At 41.7% G+C, this 24,965-nt stretch overlaps 1 protein-coding gene across 3 annotated transcripts; it reads left to right on the top strand.

Moving 5' to 3' along the window:
• The first annotated feature begins 223 nt into the window (after positions 1-223).
• LOC131255632 (6-phosphogluconate dehydrogenase, decarboxylating 2) lies at positions 224-24,965 on the top strand. Of its 3 annotated transcripts, XR_009176213.1 has the most exons (4): positions 224-446; positions 17,030-18,518; positions 23,278-23,337; positions 24,719-24,965. XR_009176213.1 is itself a non-coding variant. In XM_058256396.1 (3 exons), the coding sequence occupies exon 2, from the start codon at positions 17,037-17,039 to the stop codon at positions 18,504-18,506; it is 1,470 nt and encodes a 489-aa protein (XP_058112379.1). In that variant the 5' UTR covers positions 224-446; positions 17,030-17,036; the 3' UTR covers positions 18,507-18,518; positions 24,719-24,965. The 3 variants fall into 3 exon arrangements, 2 of the variants coding, with proteins under 2 accessions (XP_058112379.1, XP_058112380.1); XM_058256396.1 differs by lacking the exon at positions 23,278-23,337; XM_058256397.1 differs by lacking the exons at positions 23,278-23,337; positions 24,719-24,965 and adding an exon at positions 24,520-24,538.

Raw genomic sequence — 24,965 nt, 5'->3', positions numbered from 1 at the left:
GAACATAAACTACTGATCAATTTTCTTAGCCGTCCATTTCTTTTGTACGCTCACAGCAACCCACTGAAATGAGCATAACCAACCCAAACCCTCTCAGAAAACCTAACCCACATGGCCCACCCAAAGAACGGTCTGGATCTCGAAAGATGGCACGTGTGGCGGTAACTGCTCTCGAAAGTAGCACGTGCGGAGCACTTAAAAGAGCCTTTCTTCAAACAAAAGCAGAAGTGCAGAGGAAACGTTAGCGAAATCTCACCTACCCGAACAGCCTCTCTGCCTGCTCTTTAAACGCGCATCCAATCAATCAGACTTCATTGAATTTTTGATCGTTCCAACCCCTCGAATCCGTCCGAATTTCTCTTTCCTACAAAACCCAGATCTTGGTTTTACTCAATTCGGCCAAATCTTCCAGAAATCACCCGTACTTTTGGGCTCTAAAATCACAGGTTTGGGTTATCTTTTGCTTTGGATTTTGATGAACTGCAATACCATAGCTGTAATTATCAATCTGCTCTTGATTTCTATTTGGGATCTCTTGATTTGGGTTTGCCTTCTTTTTGTCTATTTATTTTATAAATGTATTGAATTCATTCATTCCTCTAGGATTTTCATAGCTGAATATGCCATCTTTTTTTAAAATCATTTCTGAGAATGTAGGTTTATCGGTTTTTCTTCTTCTGAAGAATCCTATCATTGCTTTTCTTAAGATTTGTTTTTTTTTTTTTTTCTTTTTTTTTGATTTTTCCATACAAACACCTATCTTTTAGACCAATTACATAAAAACCCCTCCTTTATTGGTAATCCCAAGTAGACCCCCATATTTTATAGATTTGGTAAAAAAGGCCCTCAGTTTAACTGTAGCTGATGGAAAGGTGTAATATGGAAAGGACCAGTTATAGTGAGAAATGACTGTTTTGCCCACAAGGAAATATTTGTTTGCGCACTGTTTCCTGTTGTTTAGGCCACTCGAGTCTTGGATCTGCCTCTTTTTTGGACTCACATCCTAACATGTGGTGGCAAAAATGATGGACCGAGTGGATCTTACACGGACGGTGTGGGGGGCCCCAAAGAGCTTTTATTTGACGCCCACCATTGAAGCCTTCTTGGGGCCCACAGAATTTTTGAATCAGAATGATCTTTGTATTTTCCGTTGATCGGAACGGTTGGATCGGTGGGGCCTATGAAGGTTAAGTAAGGTAGAAACTAGGGGCATTTTGGTCATAACAAAATACAGTGTGTGATTCATATGCTGGTGGTATGGAAAATTGACAATAGGGGCTTTGTTGACTGACAGCCTAAAAGATGGGGTTTATTTGGGAATAAAAAAAGGAGGGTTTTTATGGAATTGGACAAAAGTTAGGGGCATATCACATATGGGAAAATCTCCCCTTCCCCCTCACTTTTTTAGGAATTTACCACTCTGGTATAATATGATGGACCATACACATGCACTACGGCATTTACATCAGTCCATACTGTCCAAATGGTGGGTCCTTGAGTGGATGGGTTATGGCTGCAAAATTATAATGATTGGATGATGCTAGTGGTTGGATCGGTGGCTGTCGAATAGATGGTTGAAGATCAAACACTCAACTGTTGAAGTAGGAAAAATTGAAGAGAAGTGCTAGGGAGGCTAGAGAAAAGAGAGATCTAAGAGGTGATTCTTACCACATTAGACAATGAGGTACTCATGTTCAAGATCCGGGCCAATCATCAGGTCAGTCCCAATGTATGCCCTAACAAAGGAATCATGCTGACCCACTCATTAGTTTGGTCTCACGTGTGTGAGAAAAACATTGGTCGGAAAATTCGAACAACAATCTGACTTTAATTTACATGTGTGGGCCCCTAGATTAGCATACCATCATTTTAACACCTGAGCATGCTCGTGATGGGACCCAACCAGTGTTCGAAATATCGGTATCGCACAATGTATCGCACCCTTGGGATACAGATACGTATCGGTTATTGCACGGGATATATCGTTTGTATCACATAGTTTATCGTACTTTTTGGGAAACATGGGGAAACATTGGGAAAATGGTTGAATTTTTTAATGAAACTTTGGAGATTGTTAAAAAGGCCCTTAATACACACTTTTAAATCATAAAGTTTCAAAAAAGAAGTGTACATAATAGATTTCCTTTGTATAGGGTCCTAAGCTATGCGCTGTCCGATTGAACTAAGACAATTATATTTAGTATCAACCCCGTCCATCCATTTTTCCATATCATTTCAGGACATTATCCGAAAAATAAAACAGATCCAATAATTAGGTAGACCATACCATAGGAAACAATGGTGATTGACCATTAGTGGGCCACAAAAGTTTTGGATCAAGCTAATAATAGTTTTTTCTCTTCATTCAAACCATAAATTTATCTGGTAAAATGGATGGACGGAGTGGATAAAATACATGAATTATAGTGGGCCCACAAAGTTTACAAAGTACATTGCTCACTAGGGGATCCACTTCCCACTACACTGGGGGTGGGGCGTTGATCGTACGCAGAATTCCTACCAAGTTCCTTCGCTTAAAACCTAGGTGGGGCCCACTGTGATGTTTGTAAGAAATCCACCTCGTCCATTCGTTTTTTGAGATCTGTAACGCCCTGGAAATCGGGGGTCGTGCATACGCTCGATTCCCGAGTTCTCGGGGTCATTTATAACCGGTTTTCATTAATATGCGATTAATCCAGTCTAAATGCACATTCTGGAATTTCCTGGAACATGAAGCACAACCACACAAGTCTACTGAAATGGAAGAAAATCAACTATACCTATATATACATGTCCAAAAGAATATAAACGGGCACACAAGGTGACGCCCAACAAAATCACAAAAAGAATGGCATGTCCAAAAGAATATAAACGGGCACACAAGGTGACGCCCAACAAAATCACAAAAAGAATGGCATGTCCAAAAAGAATAAAGCTGAGCCACTGCTCGGCGATCCAACGACCCATCTACTAATCCGACGGGGTCCCGCTCATCAACTGGAAGTAAGGGAACTCGTCGTCCTCCTCGAGACTTGCATCACCAGGCTCTACGTAATCTGTATCTCCTGCATCTACGAGCGGGTCTGGTTGGTGTTTTAAAACACCGTCCCAGAGTGGGAGTGAGTGATCAACTCAGTGGGTGCTATTAGTCTCAAGTTATTACAGGCATTAATTATAATATGATCTTAATGAAAAGCAGTCAATCATAAATACCTAACTAGTCTTATTAATGTGCATGCATGCAGGATGATATGATGCATGCCCTTGCCACAACGCTTCCTCGAGCGACTCCATCTAACGATCGCAAATGACAACACTCCCTCAGTGCGACCTCGACTGCCGAGTCGCCACCCTAACTAGTGCGATGCAATGCGATCGTGTTAGCCAAGTTATTAATTAGGTCTGTTCATCCAGCAGATTGGGGAATCTGGTATACCCCACGTATCAACGCCCTAATCTGGTTGCGAGGCCAAGACCCCCCAATGCGTGAGGCCGAGACCCCGCGGTTCGTGATCCCGTCGGATTCCTCATCCCCGACTTCAAGCACATGAGGAGTGCCGAGAGAAAGGGATTGCTTGCTGTTACTACGGGGAGGCATGGTACCCCAGCATAGGCCGACAGCTCGGACACAGTGTCCCATTCCACCATGCCCGGCTCACGAGGCTATGGACCAATTTCAAGCGGGTTATTGATGGGCTACCACTGTTGTAGGGTATTCTAGGTTTCATATATGTGTGAGCAAACAGGGTTAACAATCAAGGTTGATCAGACAGTAGGCTAGACCGCACGAGTCATTCGAGCATGAGGAGAGTGACATCGAGCACGAGGGACTCATGTAGTCGAACTACTGTCACCCTAACACACCCGCCCAAACCCACGAGTCCAACCAATAGCGTAGTCCTACCGATGGGACTACCGTCTCTCTTCAAGTTCCTGACCAACCCAAGAGGGTGAGGGAACCCATAACATGTCAACTATCCAGGTTATCAACAAGCATAATAATATCATATTCCCAGACATCTCAACCATACAAAAATGGATATTCCAGCAAGCAAGCGAACATTATCAAGATCAAGTGCATGTGATAGTGTGGGTTTGTGAGGAAGTTAAACACTTCCTTCATCTTGAGAAATCATATGTACAAGGAAAATAAATCATACATCCTATGAAGCAACAACACATGGGGGGAAATCAAACAAGGCATGAACATGTAATCATCCATACACCAAATCATGTGAGAGGCAAGAACAATCATCATAAGAGTTAAACCAACAATTCCATACTATTTCAACAAACCTACAATTCCTAGGGTTCCTCTAGATTCTCCGAATATGACATCCAAACAATCAAAATCATTAATCTCGTACTAAAATTGGTGCTAGGACACCTAAGAACAATAGTTCGCACCTATGGGTTGACCTATGGGTTGACGTTTTGGAAAACGACCTAGAAACGCCGAACTTGGTGCCGATCGGCCGGAATCCTAAGACATTTCACTTGCATGTTAGAATCTCATGCAAAACATCTCTCACACAAGGGTTTCAAGAAAAAAAAAAAGGTAAGGATTTACCTATGCAGGCAACAGAAGCAGTTCTTGGTTGTGGTGGAGGGTTTGTTGAGGAAGAGGCAAGGAGTTGCAAGAGGCGGACTCCCTTGGGCCCCACTTTGATCTTTGGCCCACCTTCACTCTCCTTCACACTCTTTCTTCTCTCTTTACTCTCTTTGCTTCCTCCTTCCCCTTTCCTTTTTTTTTTTTTTTTAATCTCTCCTCTCTCCCGTTGTTCCACCTAGGGCAAATTCGTATGGAGAGAGGGGGTGCCCAAATAGGGCCTTTATATAATGCCAGGTTTGGTGTAAATGGCCCTAAGGAATGGGTTTTTACCATACTAGCCCTAGGGGGTGTTTTTCTACCATTTTGGGGCTATTACGGGGCGTAGGAGTCGACACCCACCGTTGGATAATTGACCCTAGCGATGATCTCAATGTAGACACGAACGGCCTGTCATTTGGATGCGTCGATCGACGGGTAGGATCAAAATTCAGTTCAATGGTCACCGACTATCGATCGGGGCCGCGGCTATACGGATATGAGCAGAGAAATATTCTCACTCCACGCGTGAATTTTGGTCGTAAACCGACGGTCTGAAATCCTCAACTTTGCATAAGAGTGGACGACTTAATTCACTTAAGTTCTAACTCCTTCCTTTGGGGTATTTGCACTTCTCATGCACTCATCCTTCTACTTAAGTTGAGCGGTTCTGGACAGTACCCCGGTTCGACTCTCGCGATGGGCGTCAAGCCTAGTAAGATGGACATTATTCTATAGTTTTGGAACTAGTAGCCCACCAACGAGTGGTCTAGAGTTTGTTTGGAGAATCGGGGTAGTTCTGGTGGCCCTCTAGCTATGAAACTTATAGGATAGGTGCCCCATGGCCCGATGAAGGGCCATGCAAAATTTGGGGACGATCGGATATGGGGTTTGGTCGCACGGGTCCGATTCGTGATCAACGGTCACCGTGCCATGATCGGGACCCAGATTTTGTGGGCTGGCGTAGACAAATACATTAGACCTTTACCGTAAATTTGGAAGAAATCCGATGGTTGAAATGCCTGAAATCCTAGTTTTATTTACCAGTGCCAGCTTCCAATTCTGGCATTGGTGGGTTGCATTTGGCAAGTGCCGTTAGGATGGCCTAAATAGTTTATTTCTGGGTGTCCACTGGGTCCATGGTCCGCGATGGACCACAAGCCCAATGAGATCTATGTTTTCTCAAATTTTTAGATTTTTCTGACCTTCCTCGGCTGCTGCACGGCCTACACAAGCTGTCGCTGGGTACAAACCGATCATCTGACTAGATGGCCTGCACATGGTCTGATCGTGACCAGACTGGACCACTCGTGTATAAGCTAACATTGAGTGCTAATTACGGTCAGTAAGTGATAATATAAGTTAATTAAAAGATAAATTCAAGGAATTTTGAAAATTCAAAATAGTGAAAATTCAGGATGTTACAATCTACCCCCCTTAAAAATAATTTCGTACCCAAAATTGCCTAAGGGTAGTAGTAAAGGTTTCATTATTTCATTTGCCTAGGTTCAAGTTTATATGTGTGGTAGGGTGTATGCTATCTATGCTAGGCTGGCTCATTTTAGTCTACCCCTCTTAAAACCCTTTTTTTTTACCCTGATGGTTTGCTAAAATTTATTTATTTATCTATTTATTTTTAAAGATTTAGATTCATGGCGACGGTTTTCCTCTATCTAGAGTAAAAATATCTGTTTTCAATGTTATACCAATACGGAGAGACGGTTGTAGTGGGCTTGAACCCGATACGTCGATCATCTACCTGACCAGGGTAGAAGACTCATCGTATCCCTTCTTCATCCTGGTGGATCCTGGTCTTCTGCTCGGTCAAAGCAGTGAGTCCATTGGTAGTTGCCCAGGATTGAGAATTGAGTCAAGCCACGAATGCTTCGCAGGTGTATACTTCCGTAATTCCGTAGTCCGATCAATATAAATATTTAGGGAACGACCATTATTGAAAAGTTTAAATCTCCTATTTATAAAGTTGTCATTTGGGTCTTGGTCCGAGAGAGTTCTCATTTTAATTCTTATCTAACTTAGTGATTTAAATCTCCCACGGTGCTTATAGTCAAATGATTATCCTAAAAAGGTTTCTAATAGTATAAAATCTTATATGTATATCACCATTTTGATCTCATGTCTAGTGGGTTAGGAGCAGACTGCACTTCAGTTTCCTAAACTTCGAGAGGGAAGGAAGAATCGAAAGTTCTAAGGTATTTCAGAGGTTTGAAGTGCTAATAACGCTAAGAAGGATGCAGAAAAGGAAAGACGAAGAATGTCGTCTTCTCAATGTGGTAAGAACCTTAATTCTTTAACATAATAGGAAAACTTGACATATTTTTCCATAGTCCGCCTTTAATACGAACTTTCGGAGCCTTAAACTGTAAAACTCAATCCTACTCAAGGGTTACAAAACTCATTAATAGATTCAACTTGTTGTTTAGTTTTTGCTTCTAGAACTATTTCCAACACCCATAGCCTGTCCTGGAACTTGCTTATCAGCTCCTATTTTAGCAGAGTCTTCACCAGTCAACCATCTGTCTTCATGACTGATCTGTTTCCTAGCTACTCCCACACCCAACATTGGTACCAAAATCTAGCATTGAATGTCCATGGCTACAAAGTATCTTTAATTGTGGACAACACAATATTCAGATGGGGATGTGTATATGGAATCACAGTTTATTTATTTTCATCACCTATCTGTGATGAAGCACATTAGATGAATGGATTGGGTGGCAGATAAAGACCATGGTAGGCCTCGTATATAACTAACAGTGGATGTTCCTTCTCAACTATTCCATGAGATGGCCCATTTGAGTTTCAAATGATCATATTCTAGTTCAATGGTTGCCTTTGGAAGAAAGAAAAGAAGAAGAAAGGATTGAAGTAATGGGTTTTTGATGATGGGTTTGAGGATGGGAGAGTGAGAGTGAAGGTGATGGAGTGGGAGTAGAGGAAAATGGGTTTATGAGACAGGTTTGGGAAAGGATTTGAGAATGGGATTGAGAAATGTGGGTTGGATATGAATTTGAAATGGGGTTTGAAGTTTGGGTTTTAAGATGGGTGTTGGGAATGTATTTTGAATTGGGTTTGACAATGGGTTTGGAGAAGATGAAGAGGAATGGGTAGAGGCTGGATGCTCTTGGATGGGTCTCTTGAAAATGGGTTTGAGGTCGGTTTTCATGAATGAGTTTAGAAAAGAAAGTTGAGAATGGGATGGAAATAAATGTTGGGAGTGGGTTTTGGGAGAGGAAAGATGAAGAGAATGAAGGAGTGTTGAAGGTGAGGAGGTTTGGAGAGAGGGTGTAGAAAATGAGGGTGGTTTGGAGAGAGCTAATGGAGTCAATCAAGACTCAACTCCTGGTACAGCTCCAACAGGACAACAAAGGCAACTTTTCGGATGGAATACCTAGCCCAAGCTATTGAAGGGTCAGATCACACCATCCAGGTCGATGTTTTGGATCCTAGAGGCAACTTAAATCCCATTGATTATGTGGACTAAATTGCATCCTTAGTAGCTTTCTTTATCTGGAAAGTTTTGGAGAATGGAAAGAAATTAAAATCTGTGGCCGCAAAACTCAAAGGGTGTGCTCGTTTGGTGGCAACAACACCAATTGACCTATGAAAGGAAGGGAATAGAAAAGATTAATAATTAGGCTAAAATGAAGTTGAAAATGGACAGTAAATTGTTGCCTCTTAATTATTATCAAACCTTATATAAAAATTTTCAATTGCAACAATCTAATGATCAATGTATGTTAAAGTATATAAAATCAATTTTTACAAATCGTTGGGTTTTGTAAATGAGCTTATGGGAGTGAATGAGTGGATAGTTTTGAATGGGTTCTGTTGAAGGGGTTTTGGGAGTTTGTTTTAGGAATGGGTTTTGAAAGTGAGATTGGAATGGGGGTTGGAAAATGAAGTTGAGGATGGTCTTGGAATGGGGAGGAATGGGTTGAATGTGGATGGTTGAGGTTGGGTTTTGTGAATGAGGGATTTAGGTGGAAATAGATATTGGGTGTTAGAGGGGATTTTTGGAAATGAGAGAGTGGAGATGGGTTAGGGAGATGGAAGTGAAAATGGGAGAAGGATGGGCTTTTTTTTTTTTTAAAAAAAAATTAATTAATTTATTCAAGGAAGATGGACTTTAAAGATGTGGTTTGGGGGGAAATGGGTTGAGTGTGGGTTTGAAGAAATGAACTTGAAGATGGGTTGAAGGTATGGGATTTGAGAAGGGTTTTGAGATGGGTTTTATGAGAAATGGAGTTGGAGAATGGGAGTTGAGATGTGAGTTTGAAGAAATGGCTAAGAAGGGTTTTGAGATGGGTTTTGGGAAATGAAATTTTGAAATGGGGAAGAAGAGAGTGAAAGGAGTGGGGTTTTGGTGAATGAGTATTGAAAGAAATATGGGTGGTGAGAGAGGATGGGAAATGTGCAAGAGATAAAGGTGGGTTTGATGTTGAATGGGCGGAACAAGAAGGAATGGGTTTTGTGAAAGAGAAGAAAATGGTTTGGAGGAATGGGTTTTGGGAATGGAGTTTGGAGATGAGGGAGGGGAGAGGGTTTTTTTTTCCAAGTGTTTGGGAGCAATGGAGAGGAAGGAAATGGAAGGAAATGAAGTGGTTTGAGTCCTATTTGCAAGGAGAGGGGACCCCACTCGTGTGCATGTACTAAAGGGGACCTATCTTGTAACGTTTCTTATATATTTGGCAACCGAATTATTTTTAAAATTTTTATAATGTTTCATCATTAAGTTTAAAATCATACCACAAAATTTCATCTCATTTGAAGTTGTAGATAAATTGCTAAAATTCTAGGAGCAACAGCCGTCCGAAATTAATAATTTTTGAATAGTTGGTAAAACATCCTAATTTTATCTATATTATAATTTTTATTTTATTATTTTTATTATTTTTATACAAAACTAGACTCATCAAGCTTAAATCTGGCTTTTGAATCACCTAAATCGGAGTTGTAACGAAGGAGATATGAATTTTTGAAATTGGCCTAAAATACCATGAAATTTCGGCGTGGGCACGCCGGTCGGGCGTGGCCACGCCGAGCCCCTGGAGGTTTGGGCGTGGCCACGCCAAGCTGGCCACGCCCACGCCGAGCCTCTGGACTCCTGGGCGTGGGCAGTGGGCTGGGATTGGGCGTGGGCACGCCGGGGCTCTGCTTGGGTCCCTTTGTTTTTTGATTTTTCGGGCACCAGTAAGGCCCCCCGGGTCATGCCATATATGATTTTGGGGTAGAATGAGCTGATCTACACAATGAACCTATCTATTTCATAAAATTTCCCTCGGTTAGAGGCCAAAAATATGATTTTCCTACATTCCCACTAATTCCGGTAAATTTGTGTTTACCCCTAATTCTCTATCCCTGAATGGGTCGGAACAACTAAGTTCAGTCCGGTATTAGCTCATTTGGTCCAGGACGATGGTTCCGACTGTCAAATCTTTCGATTTCTGACTCGTTCCTACCAATGTACTGGGGAAGTTCTAGGATAGAATGATGTCAGGGGATTATTTGAGGAGATACGTTGGAAAGAGGGATTTTGACTTAGGCTTGTCTGGCTATGGGCATTTAGTTGTACTAAATGGGATTACAATGCTACTCCCAACTCAGATTGGGAATGACATGTCTGGAATGAGTGTGGGATGGGATTTAAAATTAATTTCATAAGCTTTGCAAAATGAGCCTTGCGTTGGAAGGTGTAATGTGGGATTTTCAAATTCCAAGATGATGAATTTCTAAGCATAATTGGGAAGGAAGACCCGGGATTTATCATTAATTGAATACATTCCAACGGGCATTATAGAACATGGGATGTACTCATCCCAGGGACAATACCTTACCTGCATTTATCGTTACTATAAAATTCATTCTACCCTAATCCCACCTATTTCAGTTGGCCCAACGGGCCCTAAGAACTTGGTGGACTAAACTAGCTAAATTTCCTAGTTAATCGAATCGAATCTTGCCGTCAAGTTCCCAATTTCTTGCCTGGGAATGGGTCGTGGCACTGTAAGAATCTCGGATCTCATTCTCTAGCGTCACTATTCCCTCTCTCGCTACCCATTTCTAAGTCCTTGGAAGTCCTACCCTTCGTTTACAATTGTTGGTTCAGGGCCCTGGATGGTTCCTAGCATTCTAAGTCCCTGTTGCGTTTTCTATTGCGTATCCTCTCAAGTCAGCGGACGCGTTAGTGAGATCATGACCCATGACCCAATGGATTCCAAACTATTGCTCTGATACCATTTTGTAACGCCCTGGAAATCGGGGGTCGTGCATACGCTCGACTCCCGAGTTCTCGGGGTCACTTATAACCGATTTTCATTAATATGTGATTAATCCAGTCTAAATGCGCATTCTGGAATTTCCTGGAACATGAAGCACAACCACACAAGTCTACTGAAATGGAAGAAAATCAACTATACCTATATATACATGTCCAAAAGAATATAAACGGGCACACAAGGTGACGCCTAACAAAATCACAAAAAGAATGGCATGTCCAAAAAGAATAAAGCTGAGCCACTGCTCGGCGATCCAACGACCCATCTACTAATCCGACGGGGTCCCGCTCATCAACTGAAAGTAAGGGAACTCGTCCTCCTCGAGACTCACATCACCAGGCTCTACGTAATCTGTATCTCCTGCATCTACGAGCGGGTCTGGTTGGTGTTTTAAAACACCGTCCCAGAGTGGGAGTGAGTGATCAACTCAGTAGGTGCTATTAGTTTCAAGTTATCACAGGCATCAATTATAATATGATCTTAATGAAAAGCAGTCAATCATAAATACCTAACTAGTCTTATTAATGCGCATGCATGCAAGATGATATGATGCATGCCCTCGCCATAACGCTCCCTCGAGCGACTCCATCTAACGATCGCAAATGACAACACTCCCTTAGTGCGACCTCGACTGCCGAGTCGCCACCCTAACTAGTGCGATGCAATGCGATTGTGTTAGCCGAGTTATTAGTTAGGTCTGTTCATCCAGCAGATTGGGGAATCTGGTACACCCCACGTATCAACGCCCTAATCTGGTTACGAGGCCAAGACCCCCCAATGTGTGAGGCCGAGACCCCACGGTTTGTGATCCCGTCAGGTTCCTCATCCCCGACTTCAAGCACATGAGGAGTGTCGAGAGAAAGGGATCGCTTGCAGTCACTACGGGGAGGCGCGGTACCCCAGCATAGGCCGACAGCTCGGACACAGTGTCCCATTCCACCATGCCCGGCTCACGAGGCTATGGACCAATTTCAAGCGGGTTATTGATGGGCTACCACGGTTGTAGGGTATTCCAGGTTCCATACATGTGTGAGCAAACAGGGTTAACAATCAAGGTTGGTCAGACAGTAGGCTAGACCGCACGAGTCAGGCGAGCATGAGGCGAGTGACATCGGGCACGAGGGACCCATGTAGTCGAACTACTGCCACCCGAACACACCCGCCCAAACCCACGAGTCCAACCATAGCGTAGTCCTACCGATGGGACTACCGTCTCTCTTCAAGTTCCTGACCAACCCAAGAGGGTGAGGGAACCCATAACATGTCAACTATCCAGGTTATCAACAAGCATAATAATATCATATTCCCAGACATCTCAACCATACAAAAATGGATATTCCAGCAAGCAAGCGAACATTATCAAGATCAAGTGCATGTGATAGTGTGGGTTTGTGAGGAAGTTAAACACTTCCTCCATCTTGAGAAATCATATGTACAAGGAAAATAAATCATACATCCTATGAAGCAACAACACATGGGGGAAAATCAAACAAGGCATGAACATGTAATCATCCATACACCAAATCATGTGAGAGGCAAGAACAATCATCATAAGAGTCAAACCAACAATTCCATACTATTTCAACAAACCTACAATTCCTAGGGTTCCTCTAGATTCTCCGAATATGACATCCAAGCAATCAAAATCATTAATCTCGTACTAAAATTGGTGCGAGGCCACCTAAGAACAATAGTCCGCACCTATGGGTTGTTGACGTCTTGGAAAACGACCTAGAAATGTCGAACTCAGTGCCGATCGGCCGGAATCCTAAGACATTTCACTTGCATGTTAGAATCTCATGCAAAACATCTCTCACACAAGGGTTTCAAGAAAAAAAAAAGGTGAGGATTTACCTATGCAAGCAACAGAAGCGGTTCTTGGTTGTGGTGGAGGGTTTGTTGAGGAAGAGGCGAGGAGTTGCAAGAAGCGGACTCCCTTGGGCCCCACTTTGATCTTTGGCCCACCTTCACTCTCCTTCACACTCTTTCTTCTCTCTTTACTCTCTTTGCTTCCTCCTTCCCCTTTCCTTTTTTTTTAATCTCTCCTCTCTCCCTTTGTTCCACCTAGGGCAAATTCGTATGGAGAGAGGGGGTGCCCAAATAAGGCCTTTATATAATGCCAGGTTTGGTGTAAATGGCCCTAAGGGATGGGTTTTTATCATACTAGCCCTAGGGGGTGTTTTTCTACCATTTTGGGGCTATTACGGGGCGTAGGAGTCGACACCCACCGTTGGATAATTGACCCTAGCGATGATCTCAATGTAGACACGAACGACCTGTCATTTGGATGCGTCGATCGACGGGTACGATCAGAATTCAGTTCAATGGTCACCGACTATCGATCGGGGCCGCGGCTATACGGATATGAGCAGAGAAATATCCTCACTCCACGTGTGAAGTTTGGTCGTAAACCGACGGTCCGAAATCCTCAACTTTGCATAAGAGTGGACGACTTAATTCACTTAAGTTCCAACTCTTTCCTTTAGCGTATTTCCACTTCTCATGCACTCATCCTTCGGCTTAAGTTGAGTGGTTCTGGACAGTACCCTGGTTTGACTCTCGCGATGGGCGTCAAGCCTAGTAAGATGGACATTATTCAATAGTTTTGGAACTAGTGGCCTACCAACGAGTGGTCTAGAGTTTGTTTGGAGAATCGGGGCAGTTTTGGTAGCCCTCTAGCCATGAAACTTATAGGATAGGTGCCCCATGGCCCGATGAAGGGCCATGCAAAATTTGGGGACGATCGGATATGGGGTTTGGTCGCACGGGTCCGATTCGTGATCAACGGTCACCGTGCCATGATTGGGATCCAAATTTTGTGGGCGGGCGTAGACAAATACATTAGACATTTACCGTAAATTTGGAAGAAATCCGATGGCTGAAATGCCTGAAATCCTAGTTTTATTTACCAGTGCCAGAATCCAATTCTGACATTGGTGGGTTGCATTTGGCTAGTGCCGTTAGGATGACCTAAATAGTTTATTTCTGGGTGTCCACTGGGTCCATGGTCCGCGATGGACCACAAGCCCAGTGAGATCTATGTTTTCTCAAAATTTTAAAATTTTCTGACCTTCCTCGGCTGCTGCACGGCCTACACAAGATGTCGCTGAGTACAAACTGTTCATCTGACTTGATGGCCTGCACATGGTCTGATCGTGACCAGACTGGACCACTCGTGTATAAGCTAACGTTGAGTGCTAATTACGGTCAGTAAGTGATAATATAAGTTAATTAAAAAAAATTCAAGGATTTTTAGAAATTCAAAACAGTGAAAATTCAGGATGTTACAAGATCATTTTAGCACTTGAGAGAAAAAATGAGTAGGATCCAAGACTAAAGTGGGCCGCACTAAAGGAAAAGGTGGGTAGGAAAATTCCTACCGTTGAAACCTTCCTGGGTCGTAGGGTCCACCATAATGTTTATTTTCCATCCAATCTGTTAATTAGGTCACACAGACCTGGATGAAGAGGAAAAATAAATATTATATTGATCCAAAACTTCCGTGACCCTCAAAAGGGTTTCAATGGTAGACGTTCAATCTACCACTGCTGTTTGCAGTGTGGTCTAGTTGATCTTAGGATCTGTCTTATTTTTCGGCTCAAGCCTTACGAAGAGCTCGCCAAATGGACGAACGGCCTGGATATAACACATACCTCATGATGGGACCCACAGAACTTGGTGACGTCAACACAGCTTGGTGGTGCGCGCGTACTTGATTTCGATAAAAAAAGGGGCGCGGATTAGCTGAGTAGCGAGACTCGCTACTGAATTGATGTCACCAAGTTCCATGGGCCCCACCATGATGTATGTTTTATATCCACACCGTCCATCCATTTGGAGAGAACATTTTATGCCATGAGCCTAAGAATGACTAAGATTCAAAGCTCCAATGGACCTCACCACAGAAAGCAATAGAGAGAGTGACGCCCACCATTAAAAACTTCTGAGGGCCACAAAAGTTTTCAATTAAGCTGATATATATTTTTCCCTTTTATAATGCCTTTTTTAAACTTATTAATGGGTTGGATCTCAAATAAACATCACGGTGGACCTTAGGAAGGTTTCAACTGTGTATGTCACTTTCTCCACTGTTTTCTGTGGTGGGGTCCATTACAGATTTTTATCTGCCTCGTTATTTGACTCATGTCCTAAAATGATATCTCGAAATGGATGGACTGTGTGGATATAACACATTCGTCATGGTGGGACCCACGTAACTTGGTGACGTCACTTTAGTAGCGATCTCGCTACTCAACCTGTCAGTAGCTAATCCGCGTCCAAGAAAAAAGGCTCGAACGACCTTTAGTTTTCAAGCAGAGAGGGTTTCGGCTTCCAGAACCCTAAAATATCTCCCAAATCTCATCGGATGTCTCCGGATTTCTCTCAAAAATTGGAGATGTAATTTGCGGTAACCTAGGAATGATGCTTCAATTCAAATGGCCCACCAAATGGATGCTTTCGATCATGGCAATCTCTTCTACAGGTACCGAAATCCACCCTCTATTTTTTTTTTTTGTCCCGATTTTTTCGGATGATGACGTCGATGTTCGACAATAATGGAGAGGAAATTGCGCGATATCGTCAAAATATCGTGCGATATCGACGATATATCGGCCGATATCTGGATTTTGGGTTTTTTGGTATCTTTCGGGGGTTATCGCTAGTGTATCGTCTCGCAGTGGTGCGATAACGATAATATCGGCCGATAGTATCGATATTTCGAACACTAGACCCACCTTGTATGGCCTGGATCACGTACATGTTCTGCAAACTGCCCTCTTCAATTTCTCGTTGTGCAAATTGCTCAACATTCTCAAACTTTGATGGTTAGGGTCATTGTATAATTGCAATTTTGGGCCATGCCTTTTACATAATGTAACTCAATTTGGATGGCCTGAATTGACATAGATGCATGTTGCTTATGGTGGATGTGTGGATACGCATAATCCACCACACAAAATCAGAGTATAATATAAGTACTCTTTTTCTTTAGATAATTTTATAAGAAACCCATTATATTCTTCTTTAAAAATCAAAGTTTAATCTAAATTTCTTTATCTATGAGTATTGTAGATTTCTAGGTTTTTCTGCCTTTGCAAAATCCAAGTATAGATTTTTGGGTAAAAGAGGACCATGACATTCTCCCTTCTATTTTTGTTGTGTTAGAAAACAAAAATCATCTCCTCTTGAGGCTTAATGGGTTTCCCATATGGATGAGTTTAATGTTGATCTAGCCTTTCTTGAGGCTTAATCGGTTCTGCTATCTCAGCAGTTCCTTTCTCTTGTTTTTCTCCCTTCTAATACAAGTTATCTTTCAAAAAAAAAATAACAAATAAAAAAGAATCATCTCCTCTTGTGAAATCAGAAAATTCTGAGCTCTCTCATTTGGATTTTTTGTTCAAGATCCTATCATACTCTTCTTTAAGCTTCAGAAGAACTCCCCCACCCCCGTGGTAGGTTTTGGGTGAGTTTTATTTGAAGATTCCTGTAGATTTTATCTTAATTTGTGTTTTCTTCCCCTCGGTGAATTTTATTCATGAATTCCCTTAAAATTCATCATCATCATCTAAGCCTTATTCTGATCAACTTCTTCTAAGGAAAAAAGGAAGTTCTGGCTTTGTAATTTTTATCCCTGAAGTCCCAACTGTACATGTGTTAAATGTGTATGTTGATCAGAGCTGTATGATCTGGTGGGATTTTGTGTAGATGAGCTACGACCGAAAGTTGTGGAAATTGGTCAATCCTAAGCATCTAGTTGTTTTGATTTTTTCCGGATACTGGTCAGATGACCATCATAGTTTGATCGCCACAATTTCTGGGTCATGGCTCATTCACATGATTGTGTCAACAAAATCAACAGTCATGAATACATTATTCATGTGCCATGTGCATGGTGGAGATTTTCTTCTTTGAACGGGCATTGAATAACATTCAGATTTTCGATCTGGTGAAGAATACCCTCAAATTCTCATCTGCATTCCTCATGTTTGTGGGCTTATGTTTTCATTTAAGAGAATTCAGGAAGCCCATCAGCTGCTTCTCTAAGAAGTGCTTCTTGTTTATTTATTTTTGTTTAATTTCTTATTTTCAGTGGATTCTTAATTTTAATACATTGATACCTCTGTGATTCTCATATTTTTATCAGATAAAAAATGGTTACTCCCTCATCGAACCTATCTAGAATAGGCCTTGCTGGCCTTGCTGTCATGGGCCAAAACCTCGCCCTCAACATTGCCGACAAAGGCTTCCCCATCTCTGTCTACAACCGAACCACGTCCAAAGTTGATGAGACTGTCGAACGAGCCAAACAGGAAGGGAACCTCCCCCTATTTGGTTTCCATGACCCTGAATCCTTTGTGCACTCGATCCAAAAACCTCGTGTAATAATCATGCTTGTGAAGGCCGGGGCCCCTGTTGACCAAACCATCAAGACGCTCTCTGTTTACATGGAGAAAGGCGACTGCATAATCGATGGTGGTAATGAGTGGTACGAGAACACGGAAAGGAGAGAGAAAGCCATGGCTGAATTGGGTCTGCTCTATCTAGGAATGGGAGTGTCGGGTGGTGAAGAGGGTGCCCGTCGGGGGCCGTCTTTGATGCCCGGCGGGTCCTTTGAGGCCTTTAAGAACATCGAAGATATCCTTTTGAAGGTGGCAGCCCAGGTCCCAGATAGCGGCCCTTGTGTTACATACGTTGGCAAAGGGGGATCAGGTAATTTTGTTAAGATGATCCACAACGGGATCGAATATGGTGATATGCAGTTAATTGCAGAAGCGTATGATGTACTGAAGTCGGTTGGGAAGCTCTCGAATGAGGAATTGCACCAAGTCTTCACGGAGTGGAATAAGGGGGAGCTTCTAAGCTTCTTGATTGAGATCACAGCTGACATTTTCGGGATTAAGGATGACAAGGCCGACGGGTATTTGGTAGACAAGGTTTTGGACAAGACTGGCATGAAGGGTACTGGTAAGTGGACTGTCCAACAAGCCGCCGATCTATCAGTTGCGGCTCCGACGATCGCTTCATCTTTGGACGCGAGGTTCCTTAGTGGGTTGAAGGAGGAAAGGGTGCAAGCTGCAAAAGTTTTCGAAGAAGGCGGATTCGGCGACATCTTGAGTGAGCAGGCCGTGGACAAGGAGAAGCTGATCGACGACGTCAGGCAAGCTCTGTATGCCTCAAAGATTTGCAGCTATGCACAGGGAATGAATCTGATCCGTGCAAAGAGTGTTGAAAAAGGATGGGACTTGAAATTGGGGGAGCTGGCGAGGATTTGGAAGGGGGGTTGCATCATTCGTGCAGTATTCTTGGATCGGATCAAAAAGGCGTACGACAGGAACCCAGAGCTTTCGAACCTTCTAGTGGATCCGGAGTTTGCTAAGGAGATCATTGATCGGCAGTCTGCTTGGCGGAGAGTCGTCTGCCTTGCTATCAATTCAGGTATCAGCACTCCTGGCATGTCGGCGAGCTTGGCATATTTTGATACTTATAGGCGGGCGAGGCTGCCTGCTAATTTAGTCCAAGCTCAAAGGGATTACTTCGGAGCTCATACATATGAGAGGATTGATATTCCTGGATCCTTCCACACGGAGTGGTTCAAGATCGCCAAACAGTCGAAGATCTGAACTTCTTCCTTGGTGAGCCTTCTACTTTATATTTTCTGCTGGGTACTGAACGGTAGACCTTACAATGCTGTTGTTCGCTAAGTTGTTGTCTTAAATAAGATTCTCGAAAATCTGTTAACTTGTCGGCTTATATTGTGTTATTTCAGAAATTTGTGCTTCTGCAATCCATACCAACTTTAGGATGGAGCCCACACACGTCTCTAGTAAAGCTCATTTAAATGCCACACGTGCCGACATGGCACGATAGGACCAAGATCCGATCCATCCATCAGAATGACACCACTATATTGATGCCCTAGCCTCAGAATCAGGTTGATCCACTGGTCAGGTTGGCCACAGTTTACAAAACAAATATACAGCTCTGAAAAACTTGGCTGAAGTTTTCTAACCCATCCACCTGTTTTCAATTTTGGGGCCTACATGCTGAGTGGACCAGATGCATTTTTTGGAAAACATATAGAAAGTCAGACCAACCTGACAGATTGAATGGATCTTACACTTATGTGCGATGCTGGTGCATGTGTGGCGGGTACAGATTTATTGCAAATGCATGTGCGCTTAGCAAAGCTCCTTTGGATTCTGTTCAAGGATCCATACCTTCCTCTTTTAAGATGGCTGTATTATTATGTGGGCTTTGCACCTTTTTTTATTTTTTATTTTTTACACACGCACGCACACCCCCACACACTCATCCCGTAGTGGGCTTTCACCACCTATGGATACTCGAACCCTTGACCGGGTGTTGAAACTCCTGAGAGTCTACCACCCGAGCAAGAGCAAGTATCCAGGCTTTGCACCCTTTCGTAAATGATAGCAACTCACTCTATATGGGGTGTCCATGTAAGTCAATCCAGACAATCCGAACTTGGGGCCCCATTTCAGATGTATAATCATCTGGCTTCTGCCATTGAATTAGGTCCAGTGACCATTTTCTTTTAACCATCCATTCGATGTCAACCATGCCTTTTGGTATGTGACGGAAATTTAATTAGAATAGAGAAGAAAAATGTAAATACAAAATCCATCAAACCAATGTATATAGGGGTAGAAAGCCCTTCTTTGAAACAGAAATTGTCCAAATCATTTGCCTCTCCAGAGACTAGTGAAAAGGAAATAGTAATAAGTGACACCCAGAGATCTACTGTCATTGACGGTGAATGAGAAACACAATGGTCCTAGAACGAATCCTGAATGCCCATGAGATGGCATTCCTAGAATCTCTTCCCACCGGTACCAGCTTGGTGAGAGGTTTTTTAAAAACTTCTTCACTTGTCTAGCAAACTCAGGATGTCCTGAATGCCCATGAGATGGCATTCCCAGAATCGCTTCCTACTGGTACCAGCTTGGTGAGAGGTTCTTTAAAAACTTCTTCACTTGTCTAGTGAACTCAGGATGCCCTGAATGCCCATGAGCTTTGGTTTGTATCCAATTTCCACAGCCCCATCAGTGAATTGGACCATGTGGTGAACTAGCGATGGTTACGGTCATCTGGTGAGTGTGATATTTGGCATATGTTCCATCAAGAATGGGGCCCATGATTTGGATGGTCTAGATTGACTTGCATGGTAGTCTAGTCCCTTCCCAGAAACTTGGATGTTTCATGATTGTTTCAGAGGCCATGAATATTTTTATAGAATGTTTTGTAGAAACTACATGATGAATGGATCAATGCTCATCACCATATTATGTTGTTAATTAAAATGGAATTTAGCCCGTTGAAATGTTTTTTCCGTTATCATTTGTCATCTAAAAACGATATTGGATTGGTGAATCTCCAGCCATGCAATGCTTTATACGGCTATCATGTTTGAAAGAGTGTATGGTTTGGCATTTTGCCAACACCATTGCTACGATGCACACACTAACCTTGTTTTCTTTTTCCCTTTTTCTTCTTCTGAAACACGACGTAAAGAAGGGATATTCTGGCAGCATAAGACGCTTTGACACACAGGCAATTAGAAATGGTACACATGGCATATATTAAGTCCAATTAAACCGACTAAATTGTGGAACACACTGCCTCTAAGTTACAGTATAAAGATCTGATTGGTTGAACAATCCTATCCTCTGATTAATGAACAGTTGTTTTTTGAAACGAGACCATTGGATAGTTTTTCATTTTTAGCCATGCAATAAATGTCCAGCAATCTACTATTTAGATAACCAAATAGGAGTAATATTTGGTTGATGATACATCTAAACGGTTTCACATGAGGTGGATGGCATGGTTTGATTGTGCAACATGTGGAAGTTCTCAATATTTCCAAGCGCCTGTTTATCTGGCACACTTTTTCAGAGTATCAATGTATTTCTCTTAATTATGCACTGATTGCATTACACTTATCAGACTCGTATAATGATTGGCATGCGCAGGTGAAGTGTCATTTTCTAGTGGTGCAATTGCACTAGTTTTTTGGTTTTGTTTTGTTTTTTTGTTTTTTGTTTTTGTTTTTGTTTTTGTTTTTGTTTTTTTTTTTTTGTTTTGTTTTGTTTTGTTTTGTTTTTTTTTTTTTAAATAAATTTGTTTTTTGTTTTTTGTGCTTGTAAAAACATTTGTTTGAGCAACGGGTCATGTTCCAGATGTTGCCATGTCCAATAATAACACCTTCGGAGCTATTACACAAATGGGCAGAACTGTTCTGCTGCCTTGTACAAGATGAGTTTTTGCCCACGATCGCTAGTACACTATTGTAATGTCTATTAAGAACTTCCTACCTTTGGTATTTCGTATTGTGACTTAACTTATCTAGAATCTGCAAGCTCTCCTTCCTGATTGGGGATTGTGATTTCTCCTTGTGCTGCTGTCCTTTCCATTGTTATCATTGGGATGTCCATGTCTCTCTATATCCTCTTGGTCTGAGGGCAAACTTGCCACTAACTGTTAAGCCAACACAAGCATTGCATTGCATTCAAAATGTCGATAGGATCGTCCACATTCTTTAACATCAATCACCTTCATTTTGTCCTTTTTATAATACCTTCTTCCAAAGGAATTGTTGATGTGTACTTGTCATGTTGGAAGTACTACATGCTGTGATTCGATTTTGTTTTTTGGTAGCAGTCATTGGAACGGTAGTAGTAACTCGATGCAACTTGGGTGGGTTGGGCTGGGTTGAGGGCCAACCTGAGCCCGACCCGACCACAAGAAGACCCAACCCGCAACCTGACCCTACAGTTGGGTCTTCTTGTCGAAATATCTCCGATATTATCGAAATATCTCTGATATTATCATTATCTCCAGCTTGGCGATACCGATAACGCCGGTAGTGTTGGAAATCAAGGCATCAGCATTGTATCGCTAAGTATTGCCAACGTATCGATATGGCCAATATTTTCAATTGTGTAAATTTCAGGCATCGCTTGTATTGCCAATGTATTGATATCGCCAATGTATTGCCAATATTTTTGACTGTGTAAATTCTAGGCGACACTTGTATCACAATTGTATTGGCAATATTTCAATAATATCGCCAACGTAGAGATATCACAAAAAGTTTGTTTATTAAAAAAAATTCTATTTCAATTTTTTTACGAGCACATTGTTCTATGCAATTTTCAATTTGTCGTTGCTAATATTGATAATATCTCAATATTATCGTTATCGCAACATGCGCGATATCAAGACCACAATCTTTCATTTCTTTTATAGTTGTTGCTGATTTCTTGGCAAAATATCGTGAGTTGTTGATATTCTGCAACATCGATGGATGTTTGGATGGAAGGTTGGATGGATGATTTGATGGTTAGATTGTTTCTTACAACGTCACATGCTTTTAAGCCCCCATTAAATGGAAACTTATTGCGTATACATTCTTTTTACAAATTTTTTATTCCTAAATATGCAAATATGTGTATTTTAGCATCTCCTGAAGTTTCACCGAAAATTCTACCGTTTTCCCCAAATTTTTTCCTGCATTTCCGGTTATCAGCGATATTATCGACGATATCGATATTGTTTCTGTATCCCTGTCTAGTGAAACTTGTAGCAATACCGATACTCCGAATTCCTACCCGAATTCCAAGCCGAGGTGCCCAACCTGAACCTCACCTGAATTCTTCTATACTCAACCCAACCCAGCCCAACCTGTAAGCCAATTTCAATTAGCTCGAACCCAGCCTGATTTCAAATTTGGGTTGGTGTTTTCCAACACCAACCTGGCGTTTTCCAACACCAACCTGACCTGAGGACCTTGACAACTTGACCTGAACTCAGGTTTGTTCAATTGGGTTTGGGTTGATCTGTACCCAAGTTACATCCCTAATAATTCTGTGTTATGTAATGATTGAACAACACCTACTTAAGTAATGACCATTACTTCGAAATTAGGGCACGCTATGTTGAATATGATGACAGTTACAAGGGCTGTTATATTATATAACTGCATCAAGGCTGTTATTTTCGCAGGACGTTCTTAATGATTGAGAAAAAAGAAAAGAAAAGAAAAAATCTGTTGAGAATGGATGACAAGGGCCAATAGACAAACTAGAATGAGGAACACCTCCTTGGCTAGCATATTTGTGATAGTGTAGCATCCCTTGGTACATGGCTAAATTCAACCCTCTATGAAGACAATTTTTTGTTCTTGTTTTTGTTTTGTTTTAAGATATCATTTACCAGGACAGCTTGTTTGAAAGCAAGTTCTTTAACATGAGGTGTTACATGACCAAATACAATGGTGCTTTTGCTAGTAACGGCCGTTGTTTAAATAAAAACATGTCTCTAAAGCTAGTGGACTCCACCTTTTCTTTTTCCTTTTTCTTTTCCTTTCAGGTTTCTTTTTTCCAATTTCCTGCTTTCCCACTACACAACAGATGCCGACTCTATATAATGGTAATGCCTGTTGCCTGTGATAAAGATGATAGATCTGTTTTTATTTTATTTTAATCTTGGTAAAAGCTTATAAATATCATAATAAATTATGAATTTGTAAACAATAATAGCCACACGTGGTCAAACATGCAATTCTGCTAGCTTGACCTCAACGAGTTACCCCCTCTTCCCTTCCGACTCAGCTGAACTCTGAGTCAAACCGGAGTTTTAAAACCTTGGTTTTGGTCATCACAAGCAACAATAATTTCTTAGAAAGATGATAGGACTTCCCAATACAGAATATTCTCTCCCTCGTTAATAGAAAAAAGAGAAGTCCTGTCAGCAACTGAGTAGAATCTCAAAAGAATTCGCGAACTATACAAGGGACGATTCCTATAGGAACAGGGAGGACATCTCAACATAATGAAGGTCTGAAGGCTTGTGGGTCCTCTCGTGGATTGTATTTTCAGCTTTTTGGCTTCTCTTCTAATAAATTATCTTTACCGGTCAAGAGTTCCATGGAAAGATGAATCTACCATACATAGAAACTAATGTGTTAGGTGGGCTTTTTTTTTTTTTTTTCTCTTCTTACAGCATGGAATTTGCTTTCTGCCAGGTGAAACTAAGGAATAGTCTAAATTTGCTCACTTTTCTCGATTCTATTTCCAGTATCTGGGTGCAGTCACATATCGGGTCACGATGTCATTTTCAAACTGAAAGAATAAGGTCATATGACTATGGCATTATGCTGGGATGTGTAAGATTTTACTCGGTGTCAATTAGGCAGTATGTGGAGTTTTGTTGATCTCTATGGTGTTTTCATGGTTGATATGTTAAGGACTCTATGCCGGGATTGCTTGTGATCTGAAAATTGTTGCTTGTTCTCTATGTTCATTAGCATTTGGATGCAATGCCAAATAGTGGTTATCTGGACTTTTGAGCCAACTAGGTGGCATTCAAGGTATTTGGTAACGGTCGGCTGTATGACCATTAAATTTTTTTAAAGGAAAAGAAAGCATTGGCCCCAATTGGCCTGTTATGGCCTTGTATCGTCTCGTTACGGGCCATTTTTTCTGTCTTTTTTTTTTTCTAGATTGGGTGTGACAACCTTATATCATGTAACAGTTCTCACCATTACCGTTATGTGACTACTGTTAACCATTTTTGAATACCTTGGTGGGATTTGCATTTTTGGTGGCGCAGAAGATGGAACCTGCACTAAATGGGCTTCCATTTTCCTCCTTTCCCGCCCCAAATCACAAGTGAGATGTGTACGGGGAAGGTCAGGATCCTTCTTATTTTTTGGCACCTATATAATGCTTATCGAGTGTATTTCTATGTTGAGTTTTAGTTTACGCATTGGATACTACGAATTCCTGATCATGCCTTGTTCTTTTGGTAGGTACGATGGATTGGATCCACAAAGGCCAGGTTCCTGAAGACTATTCAATAGCATGAAGTTTGTGCTTTTACTTGATGAAAATTTCATTAAAAATCCGTCTTCCTGCACTGCTCCTGAATATGGAACATGTGAACAGCTTGATTTGCTTTGTATTACTTAATTATGCTACATTCTATAGCTAATTAGCAGGATTTTTAGCTATATAATTCATCTTATTTTCAATGCATTATGATTTGAGGTGGCTTTA

This window comes from Magnolia sinica, chromosome 9 (assembly GCF_029962835.1).
Source record: "Magnolia sinica isolate HGM2019 chromosome 9, MsV1, whole genome shotgun sequence".
Classification (NCBI taxonomy): Eukaryota; Viridiplantae; Streptophyta; class Magnoliopsida; order Magnoliales; family Magnoliaceae; genus Magnolia; species Magnolia sinica.
This window is presented reverse-complemented; position numbering and strand designations above follow the sequence as displayed.